The 12,670-nt window shown below is 39.0% G+C and overlaps 1 protein-coding gene across 4 annotated transcripts in view; it reads right to left on the bottom strand.

Moving 5' to 3' along the window:
* Positions 1 to 12,670, bottom strand: part of phactr3b (phosphatase and actin regulator 3b) — an 89,892-nt gene that overhangs the window by 50,511 nt on the left and 26,711 nt on the right. For all 4 annotated transcript variants that reach the window (XM_009305736.5, XM_021479617.3, XM_021479616.3 and 1 more), the window contains 2 exon segments: positions 959 to 1,120; positions 411 to 485 (listed from right to left, as the gene is read on the bottom strand). In XM_009305736.5, coding sequence (XP_009304011.2) covers positions 411 to 485; positions 959 to 1,120 — 237 coding nt within the window.

Consider the following 12,670-nt stretch of genomic DNA (forward strand, 5'->3'; position numbering starts at 1 on the left):
ATTAGCCCCTTTAAGCTGTATTAGTTTTGGGTTGTCTCCAGAACAAATCACAGTTATACAATGACTTGCCTAATTACCCTAACTTTACCCTAATTACCCTAGTGAAGCCTTTAAATGTCACTTATAGCTGAATACTAGTGTCTTGAAGAATATCAAGTCTAATATTATATGCTGTCATCATGGCAAAGAGAAAATAAATCAGTTATTAGAGATGAATTACTAAAGCTATTATGTGTAGAAATGTGCTGAAAACAAAATCTCCTCTCCGTTAAACAGAAATTGTGGGTAAATGTACAGGGGGGGCTAATGAGTCTGACTTCAGCTGTATGTTAATCCAGCAGTAGCTCTGCATGCGCGCTGCTGGTGAACAGTGTTGGCGCAGTGTACAGTGTGATGTGACCGTTTCTCACCCATGCCAGCCTCCGCCAGGCCTTTCCTAACAGGATCCTCGTGATTCTGCCTGCTGGACACTTTCCTCTCCAGCGCTGCGGATGCCATCAGATAATATAGACGTCAGAGAACACAAACACTGCAGTCCAATCACTAATAGAGCTGGAGACATGCTAATACTGCAAACATGCATTCATCTTCCTTCAGAGGTCACCACGGCGGAATGAACCGCCAACTATTCCAGCATATTTTAGCACTATCGTCTCACAGCAGGAAGGTCGCTGGTTCGAGTCTCGGCTGGGTTTCCTCCGGGTGCTCCAGTGTCCCTTACAGTCCAAACACATGCGCTATAGGGGAACTGATGAACTAAATTGGCCGTAGTGTATGAGTGTGTGTGAATGTGAGTGTGTATGGATGTTTCCCAGTACTGGGTTGCAGCTGGAAGGGCATCTGCTGCATAAAACATTTGCTGGAATAGTTGTCGGTTCATTCCTCTCTGGCGACCCCTGATAAGCTGAGTGTGTGTATGTGTGTGTGTGTGTGTGTGTTGGGGGGGGTGTAAACTGACCCGTAGAGCCCTGCCTGAGCTTCTCGTTTTTCTTTTTCCTCCACTTCCAGGGTTTGAAGATGCGCCCCAGGCTGGCCAGCTTACTGTTGCGGCGGATGGGCGGCGTTCGGACCCCGGACACCAGACATCCAGAATGAAGCGCTCTGTGCTGATCCATCACATCTACAGCAGCAAACACACACAGAGAGAACGAGAAACGTGTTAAATAATGAAAACACTACAGTGCACAGCTAGACGAATGATATTAATTATTATTATTATTATTATTATTATTATTATTATTATTATTATTTAAGATACTGATCAAGAGAAAGCAGCGCTAAATCAGAAGCCGTCAGCGGTGTCATACCGCCCCGTAGCATTCATTTTAAGGACGAGAAGTACCTGTGGCTACATAATTCGCACTCTGCAGAAATGTAGACAGGGGTATGTATTAGGGGTGTCACGATTTCGATTTTTAATCAAAATCGATTGAAATTTATGCTCAATTTCAATTATCGAATCAAAAAAATAGAATCGTCGATGCTGCCACGCCCACATGTCACGTCAGCTTGTCTTGTCAAGCGGGAAATAACAGGCTTGTTGAAGTGCTTGTTAAACTGCAGAAGCAGGAGACCCGTTGACAGAGCTTAAACCCTCTCCTCTTTCAATGAAGTCGCCGGTGTTTAAGCATTTTGGATTTCCAGTGAGTTATGTTGACAACGTTCGTGTTGTCAACAAAAAAACACAGTTTTGCAAGCTCTGCTATGTACGTATTACGTACGGTTCGTCCGATAGACAACACCGGCATCGCGATCCTCCGCCCGCCCCCGTTGCAAATCCGCTGGCGAAAAGTACACACTCAGGCCCTGTTTACACTGTCTTTGTTTTTAAATGGCATTTTAGAACGACAACGATTTGACATCCACAGTGGCGTGTAGCATTTCTGAGCAGCCCTCCTTCCTCTCTACCTCTGAAAATGCACATCACGTGACCACACAGACACAGACGCACACACAGCCATATGAGCTCGAGACAGCAGGTCCAGGCAGTCAGAGGACTGCTTCAATCTTTCACTCACTTGTACTTAGTCATTTTAGCGAACACCTCAGATACTGTTGGCTGGTTCCTGTTGGTTGTGCGTCTTTTTTACCGACGCCATTATAACGACACAGATCACTGCCTATTCACGAGTCCCGCAGAAAAAGTGATTGACAGGTGGTAATTATGTGTGTATCTTGCCTTTATTCATTTACTGTATGATTTGTTTATGGGTAAAACAAAGACCATGCAGGTCAGGTAGTTTAAACGGTAGGCTACCAATAATTAATTGGTCATTAATTAATTATTCATAATCGAAAATCGAATCGTGACTTTAGAATCGAAAATGTAATCGAATCGAGGATTTGGAGGATCGTGACACCCTTAGTACACAATAAGCCTATGTTGGACAAAACAGTTCACCGGAAGTGCTTATATAAATTAAAAGTCCTCATGCATATACTCTATTAAGGCTTTGCATGTGAACAGATTAAATGACTGCGCCACACAGCATTCTGGGCTGGGTTCACACCAGTATTTAGTGCTGTCCACTGGACGTCAGACCAGCTGAGCCGGATGTTCATAACAGCTGCTGAAGAGGCCTGTAGGAGACACTGATCCTCCATGGGGAGCGAATGGTGTCTGCAGTACAGCAGCAAAACCTCTGCCCAATCTCTGGATACATGGGTGAGCATTTACTGTGCCAACACGATTTGTTTACCAAGGTGGAACAGCATATGGGTCACCTCCCCTGAGGAAAAAACATGGCTTTGATTCTGAAGAAACACATGCACAACTGACCATCTTAAGGGGGAGCTATTATGCAAAAATCACTTTCATAAGTGGGCACAGTTGTGAGAATATATCCATCCTCTAATGGTAAAAATCAATTAATTCTATTGTTTATAATCGGACTTGATAAAGGAAACACTTTGATTGACATTCTCCCTTTGCACGTGTCATCAGAGGGGGAAAGCCCTGCCCACTAGTGAAGCACACACTGACACTGACAACATACAGACCTGACCACTAGAGCGCTAGTCCTGTTTTAAATCTGCCGCTATGCTGATGCATAGGCATTTGTAGCTCCGCCTTCTTTTTAAAAAGAGCTCAATCTCATTTGAATTTAAAGCGACAGTCACCAAAAACAGCACAAGTAGGATTTAAGCCTAAAAGAGTCTGGTTCAGATAGGTAGAAAACAATATCTGTGTGCTATTTTGCCCTGAAACTTCACACACACACACACACAAACACACTCTAGAGATATCAGAGATGCATTGTACGTCTTGTAAAAAGAGGCATATAGATCACCTTTAACATGCTAAATTGTTAGTTCACCCAAAAAAAATGAAAACCGAGTGTTTTACACCTCTACTTTGGAAAAAGTCAGAAAAGTGGGCGTGTCCAGCTCTGTTTAGGGGGGAGTGTCTGAGGAAGAAAAGTGGGAGGGTGTGGGAGTGTCTATTTGGGCACGCGCTAGTTTCAGAGTCAAAATACACACACACACACAGTAGAAAGTTATGTTGTATTATTAAATGGTGGACTTTAACTGCAGTTTGGCTCTTTCATTCAGGGAATTAATTCATGTCCCTCGCGACAAACGAGATATTTGATTCAAGGAGCTGCTCTAAGCGTGTATTTTTCATGCAATGTTTGATACCGCACGGCGAATGAGAGAAAAAAAACTCAGCATTTCCCGGAAACTTAGATGCACTCGGCAGGTAGCGTCAGAAAGCCGCGTGTGTTATTCCGGTCACTAAATGCGGTAAAGACCCTACACGAGGTTAAAGTTTGGTTGTGGTGCTAACATGTTTACACTCGGTGCAATAGTTAACTTAGTTCGATACGAACAAACTGAATAAACAAAGAGCACTGGTCGCTCACTTACCAAATCTGTAGAGACAGGACAATCACCAGCAACTAGAGCCGCGTCTTTATAAAGAGGAGACGACAAGCGAATCCGGATCTCAGCGTTTGCAGATGAGAACAGCTCTCAGGTAAACAATAATCCTCCTTAGACACGTAAGTTATTGTTGTGGAGTGTCGCGTACACTGTTAATCCACACGTGACTCCAGCTGAGCTCTCACAGAGAGAAAATGAAAACAAAACTTCACTGCAGCAAACTATAAAAGCAACACTTCACGCTTGTTTTGCCAACACAACGTGGCGTCTCTGTCGTCTAAACACTGTGACAGTAATGAATATTAATGAAGTTGCACAATAGAGCGCGCTGATTGGTTTGACCCAAGCTTTACTCATGCATTAATGCATCACACTGTAAGACATAATAAGACACACTCTGACACAGACGTCCAGTCTGCACGCTGGAATACACGCTATTATCTCATGACCGTGACGCAGCTTCAAAAATTCATTTCAAACCGGAAGTACGAATTTGCTTTAAATAACGCAAAAACAACCAATTTACACTTTTTAGTAAAATATAGGTGTCCTAATAGTGTTTTTAGCAGTGTGGGACACATATACCACTGTCAACAGCTCAAACACATGTGTTTTAGTGTTTCGTGACCCTTTAATATAAGCATTGCACTTCGTCTGTCTGTAACTACTGACTGTGGTAAACGGCAGTCCTGAATCACCCTGGGAAATCACGTCAGCTCAGATTGACTCACACCGACTGCTGCTCGCTTCACTGACAGCTGATGAACTTCAGATTAACACACATCCATCTCGCAGACACACACAGACACTGATTCCACTGTGTTAAACCAAACACAGGACTGCATCTACTCTGAGTAAGGCCTCAATTACACACACACACACACACACACACACACACAAGTACATCTCAATTCAGTCGATGTTTTCATCTCTAACATAACAAAAAGCTAGTAAATTTGCCCAGAGTGTATCGTTGATTAATTCAATTTTTTTAATGAAAGTATTTTTTCTAAATATGTGTCTAAATAAGATTTGTTAGCAAAACTTCTGCTAGCTGAAACAGAAAAAAGTTATGGCCAAACTGAGACTCAAAATCAGCCCAGAGTGGATGAAAATTTCCCCAACAGCACATGAGGGTTAAGATGCTGATGACAGTCTTATGAAAAAGGCCTATAGCAGTGGTTCTCAAACTTTTTTCACCAAGTACCTCCTCAGAAAATATAGGGCTCTATTTTGACGGTCCATGAGCAGAGCGCAAACGCTTTCAGGCCGTGTCAGAACGCATTTTTGCTAATTTAAGGATGGGAAAATCCGCTTTGCGCTGCGGCGCATGGTCTAAAAGTGTTGAGTTTATTTTCTTAATGAGTTATAGGTGTGTTTTGAGAATAAACCAATAAGAGTCTCATCTCCCATTCCCTTTAAGAGCCAGCTGCATCACGCCAAGAGCGCATTCGCTATTTACAGGACGCAAAGTAAGTCTAAGTGGAAAAACTGAGCATTTCACAAGCAAACAGTTCACAGAAAACTGTTAAACAGAGCATCTACTGCGTGAGAATGAGAGATAATGGATCTACTTTCACTTTCGCTCTTGGATAGGGAAACCTTTACACACAGACATTCAAATAATTCATTTTGTTTGTTAAGCGCAAATATTCCTTTCAAAACTATTTCTAAATTCAGTTCTAATTTCCAGCAAACGAATAAATGAATAATAATAGCAAATTGTGCTCAAAAACCTGAGTTATATCCTAAAACACCTGCCGTGCCCCATATGGTCTAAAACCTGACAGGTGGCCAAATCTAAGCTTGTTTTTAATAGAACAAATATAAATATGGATGTAATAAATAATACTGCTAATAATAATAACATTATACAGAAGCAAATTGTTATGAATGAACTGAAAAAGCCTCCCGAGATGAAGAAGACATAAAAGCAGTGGTTTTTCATATTTATGTAGGCTAGAAAATAATATGTTTTGTAATATTTTAATCCTTTATATTTATATCCTATATCTATTCTTATTATATCCTATATATATTCTTAATATTTAAATGTTTTCATATGTAAAGATATTGGCCTATTGCTCTCTTGTGTGTATTAAGCTGTGCGTAATCGAGGCGCAACTCTGCGCTGGAGTTTAGACCGGGTTAGTTTTGGTCTAATGAAAAATCTATTATAGATTCTTAAAATAGCAACGCGCCAGCGGTCTGCCTCAGAACGCCTTTCTTTTAAGACCAGAACGCCTATGGGCGCACAAATGATCGCTAATGCATTTGCTATTTAAACAGCGTAGCGCAACGCCTCAAAACCACTCTTGCACCAAGCTGAAACTACCAAAAGACTACTGCGCCACGCCTTGCGCCACACTGCGCCGGGTGTAAGATAGGGCCCATAGTCTTCCAAGTACCACCATAGTAACCAGTGTTAAAGTACAGTAGCGTAGTAGGCTTAATAAAGCATATAGAGCTTCAATAACGAGGCAGATTAATTCTCTGATTCAAGTTTTATTCATGGAGAAAATTAAAAGCACTGTCGTGTTTTTAGCGTTCTGTGTTTGTCTAAGATAATTAGTCAGCCAAAATAATATTCCATACAAAATATGTAGCTGATCGGTCTGTTATTGTCATGTGACTCGCATTCTAAAAAGCTGAGATGTTTTCAACTGCGTACGCCTGGAATAAGTGAACGCGTCGCACTGCTTGCGCCTTCATTATGAATAACAAACCTGTGCGATATGAGAACAGCCGCCATTATTTGCGATCTTCATCAGTTGACCTTTAGCACAGACATGCTGGATTCACCTGACTTGTTGATAAATGGGTTGCGGATCCATTCGTTGGCAGTACTCATTTTGCTAGCCTGTGGGTTAAACTTTGGCGCTCAGGTGATCGAGATGTAACAAGAGAATACGGTCATTTTTCAATATAAAAAATCGTTCAGACTATGATAAATAAAATGGAAATAATTAATGATTACTTGTGCGGCACGGTACCAATTGATCGACAGACCGGTGCCGCAACTCTAGCACGTACATGTTCCGCAAGCGCCACGAGCCTCTTTTTCTGGTTCTGCGTCTATTTGATTGATTTTTAGCAGCTGATGACGCGATACACTAAAGTAAACATTCTAAGCACATCGATTTGGTCATAGGCTGTAAAGAGCAGCCAATGCTGATTACATCTGTGTTATCGTACGCATCAAATGATTAAAACTGTGTTCATTTTTTTCTTTTGTTACTCAGAGATTCCTCCGTGTACCACTAGAAGTAAGCCCGCGTACCACTAGTGGTACACGTACCACAGTTTGAGAACCACTGGCCTATAGCTTTTGTCCTTTGCTGTACATGTTTTGCAGTGTATTGTCATGTTGCGCAGCCTATAGTTTTAGTCTGTCGCTGTAAACGTCTCAATGTCCGTCAGGCCTCAGTGGATGTGCTGGAGACGGAGCAGGAATAGCAGCAGCGTCTCCTACACAGTCTGGCTGAGACGGAGAGTTGACACCTCCGGAGAAATGCAGATGAACCGTGGGCAGCGATGAGAGCTTCTATCTCTGTCTGTTTCTGCCTATTGTCACGCCTAAAACCGCACCAAAATGACGACAACTACACCTGTCTCTGTCAGAAGGAATGCTGAGGGATGTAAACTAATATACTGTGTTTGTGTTATGTCAATTCCTCTTTCTGATGTTGAGATTTAGATCATGCATTTGGATACACGGAGATATTCAATCCCTCAGATTCAAACATGCAGATATTGTGTGGACTTGATAATATCGTGACAAAGTATCTGTATGTGTTATTATCTATTTAGAGTGCTTTTAAGAATATCCAGACAGCTGTGTTGATGGTAACAGGTAATTCATTTTCAACATTAATATTTTCACATGGTAATCTGGCCTGACATTGAAAATTCTGTGACAGTTTACAGAACTTTTGTTGGTTAACTCTGTACAGTATGGCTCTATTTGTTCATATGATGTACAAATAATTCCCTTGTGTACATAATAGTGTATTATTTATTAATGTACACTTATATTTAATATTATGTACAAATAATTCACTTATGGGCGACGCAGTGGCGCAGTAGGTATCACAGCAAGAAGGTCGCTGGGTTGCTGGTTCGAACCTCGGCTCAGTTGGCGTTTCTGTGTGGAGTTTGCATGTTCTCCCTGTGTTCGCGTGGGTTTCATCCGGGTGCTCCGGTTTCCCCCACAGTCCAAAGGCATGTGGTACAGGTGAATTGGGTAGGCTAAATTGACCGTAGTGTATGAGTGTGTGCGTGTGTGGATGTTTCCCAGAGATGGGTTGCGGCTGGAAGGGCATCCACTGAGTAAAAACTTGCTGGATAAGTTGGCGGTTCATTCCGCTGTGGCGACCCCGGGTTAATAAAGGGACTAAGCCGACAAGAAAATGAATGAATGAATGAATTCACTTATGTACAATATTATGCACAAATAATTCACTTATATATAATATTATGTACATATAATTCACTTATGTACAATATTATGTACAAATAATTCACTTATATATAATATTATGTACATATAATTCACTTATGTACAATATTATGTACAAATAATTCACTAATATATAATATTATGCAAAAATAATTCACTTATATATAATATTATGCACAAATAATTCACCTATGTACAATATTATGCAGATATAATTCACTTATGTACAATATCATGTACAAATAATTCACTTATATATAATATTATGCACAAATAATTCCCTTATATATAATATTATGTACAAATAATTCACTTATGTACAATATTATGCACATATAATTCACTTATGTACAATATTATGCACAAATAATTCACTAATATATAATATTATGCAAAATAATTCACTAATATATAATATTATGCACAAATAATTCACTTATATATAATATTATGTACAAATAATTCACTTATATATAATATTATGCACAAATAATTCACTTATATATAATATTATGTACAAATAATTCAATTATATATAATATTATTTACAAATAATTCACTTATATATAATATTATGTACAAATAATTCACTTATATATAATATTATGCAAAAATAATTCACTAATATATAATATTATGCACAATTAATTCACTTATATATAATATTATGTACAAATAATTCACTTATGTACAATATTATGCACAAATAATTCACTTATGTACAATATTATGTACAAATAATTCACTTATATATAATATTATGTACAAATAATTCACTTATGTACAATATTATGCACAAATAATTCACTTATATATAATATTATGTACAAATAATTCACTTATATATAATATTATGTACAAATAATTCACTTATATATAATATTATTTACAAATAATTCACTTATATATAATATTATGTACAAATAATTCACTTATATATAATATTATGCAAAAATAATTCACTAATATATAATATTATGCACAAATAATTCACTTATATATAATATTATGTACAAATAATTCACTTATGTACAATATTATGTACAAATAATTCACTTATGTACAATATTATGCACAAATAATTCACTTGCTATTTTATTGCAGGAAATAGGGGGATTTATCCTATCATAAATTCATAAAAAAACAAAATAAAATCCACATGAAATCAGTATTAAACATGATTTTTTTCCACCGCCGGCGCAGTTAAGTATCACAGTATGTGTTGAGCATGGCAGCATGAGGCTGATGGGATGAAGTCACACTGCAACATCAGTGTGTATCGGGGCTGCACAATACATGGCTTTAGCAATGATATCACAATAGTTGACTATTATTCGGATTACAGGTGGCTAGGAGCCACAGTTAAAAACACACACGATTTTGACGTAATTGCAAAGTTTAACCATCAAGTTACTAAACAAAAAAATGTGTTTTAAGCCCTGTTTAAAGCATTCAGAAATGTACATTTTTGTAATTTTAAGAAAGACTTGTTTTATCTATGTACAGTAAAAGTCCTTTCTCCTGTCCAATTTTTAGGAACAACAAATAATAACTTGACTTCTACTGGATCATTTGGTATCAGAAGTGGCTTATATGAAAGGTAAAGGCCTCTAGATTTTGCATATTTGAGCTCAATAAAATCTGATCATGCATTGATTATTAATGATTTGATGAGGACAGTGCGGTCTGACTCTGCTCAGACTAAAGTCTCATCACTGAACAGAAATAATGTCCAGTATAGAATATAAAGTCCTGCTGCAGTGGAGACAGAATGAATATTGTGTCTGACTCCATCATGAGCTTGGAGGACTGCATACATACATCTCTGACATGACTCAAATCACTGATTAATAAAGTCATCTGGAATGAAGAAGAAAACCTTCTTGCAGGACTCCCAGAGTTCATCAAGACTCTTTGTGTTCATCTTCAACGTCTCCTCCATCTTACCCCAGACATGCTCAATAATGTTCACATATGGTGACTGGGCTGGCCAATTCTGGAGCAGCTTGACCTTCTCTGCTTTCAGGAGCTTTGATGTGGAGGCTGAAGTCTTGATACCTCAGGCTGCAGATCTCTCCATACTGAATGTAACCCCAAACCATGATTTCTCCTTCACCAAACTTGACTGATTTCTATGAGAATCTTGGTCCATGCTGGTTCCAGTAGGTCTTCTGCAGTATTGGTGATGATTGGGATACAGATGATCCATCAGAAAAGTTAGTATGTGTTGCTCTTACAACTGGGATCCATGACAAGACTTTTGTCAGGTAGTGTATAATATATAGAATAAAAATTATACAGTCTTATTTTACATTTAATTATTGGATTTGTAAACCTGAATGCTTTCAAACTCCCAGTAAACCATCAAGCATTGATTGCATGCCCAACTTTGCCTAGTGTGTAGGGAGCTACACTCCCCCTCCACATGAAGTCCTTAAACAAACACACACTCATTCTGCAGCTACCGCAGACACTTAACCTGCAATAGGAGCCATCATATCACTCCTCAGTCATGCTAAAAATGCACCCCTCCTATAATACTGTGCTGCACATCATCCTCCACCAGACTGCGCATTAATGCAATGCCATTATATAACCACAAACATGCAAAGTTCATAAAAACATGCAGAGCTGCTGATGTTTCTCCAAGACAGAGCCCAGACGCCGTAAAGCAGGTCAGCTGATCACGTCTTACTAAACCAGCGGTGCAGAATCCAGGTCAAGCCTTTCAGTTGCTGCAGCGGGGGAAAAAAGCACAAGCAGGGTCAGAGCGCCGTCGCCATGGTTACCCTTTAGAGGCGCAGCATCACTAACGGGGGGTTGCTGGGCGGACGGGGATGCTGTTGCCACGCAGAGCGACTGGAAACCCACGAGAGCCAATCACGCGCCAGCAACACACACCAGGCATCCCTCTGTTGGGAGGCTGCTGCTTTGGAGGATTTATAAAGCGATGCTCGGAAGCAGATGGAGATGCACGGTGCTCTCTCCTTCAGAAACGTATCGAGAAATACGCATGGAAAAACCCCATGAATTATCCAGGCGCTCTGGTGTTTTCCCTCGGCTGTTTTAAGGCTGCTCGAATGTTTCAGAACATCTCCTCTGCTGTTGGAACGGCGAGAATGTAAATCAATAGCGTGTTTATTTATTTCCCTGTTTATTTATTTCCCTAATTTCTGTTTAACAGAGAGCAGATTTTGTTCAACACATCTCTAATCATCATAATAGTGTTAATAACTCATCTCTAATTACTGATTTATTTTCTCTTTGCCATGATGACAGTAAATAATATTAGACTAGATATCCTTCAAGACACTTCTATACAGCTTAAAGTGACATTTAAAGGCTTCACTAGGGTAATTAGGGTAACTAGGCAGGTGAGGGTAATTAGGCAAGTTATTGTATAATGATGGTTTGTTCTGTAGACTATCGGAAAAATATAAATAAATATTAATAATATTGTCCTTAAAATGATGCCTAAAAAATTAAGTTGGCGATAAGTTGGCGGTTCATTCCGCTGTGGCGACCCCGGATTAATAAAGGGACTAAGCTGACAAGAAAATGGATGAATGAATGAATAATATAATAATGCGAGGCGGCACGGTGGCTCAGTGGTTAGCACTGTTGCCTCACAGCAAGGAGGTCGCTGGTTCTGTGTGGAGTTTGCATGCTCTCCTCGCATTGGTGTGAGTGATAAATAAGGGACTAAGCCGAAGGAAAATGAATGAATATAATATAATAAAGCATATTTACTGCTGTTTTAACCTTTCTGTACATCCGAAGTATATATGATGAGTATATATAATGATATATTATCATTTTCATAAACGTATGAAGCAGCACAACTGTTTTTACCATCATTACACTCTAAAAACAACATAAACATTGGGTCAAACATGGACAAACCCAACCGTTGGGTGAAAAAGTGCAATTTTCAATTAAATTTAAATTACTATTAAGACTGTGACTCTGAAGACTCTAGTAATCAGTGGTGGAAAGAGCACTGAAAAATCATACTCTAGTAAAAGTACCACTACATGCCTAAAAATGTAGTGCGAGTAGAGTAAAAGTATCTGTAGTAAATATTACTCAGAGTATGAGTAAAAAGTAGCCCTTTTAAAAGTACTCAAGAGTAGTGTGTAGTATTACGCTGTATAAAGCTGATGCGATTACATGTAATTTAAGCATGTGTGTGCAAATGTAAAACTGCTTTTATTCTAGGCGAAATAAAACAAATCAGACTTTCTCCGGAAGAAAAAACATTATCAGACATACTGTGAACATTTCCTTGCTCTGTTAAACATTTGGGAAATATTTAAAAAAGAAAAAAAA

Source organism: Danio rerio, chromosome 11 (assembly GCF_049306965.1).
Source record: "Danio rerio strain Tuebingen ecotype United States chromosome 11, GRCz12tu, whole genome shotgun sequence".
NCBI lineage: Eukaryota > Metazoa > Chordata > Actinopteri > Cypriniformes > Danionidae > Danio > Danio rerio.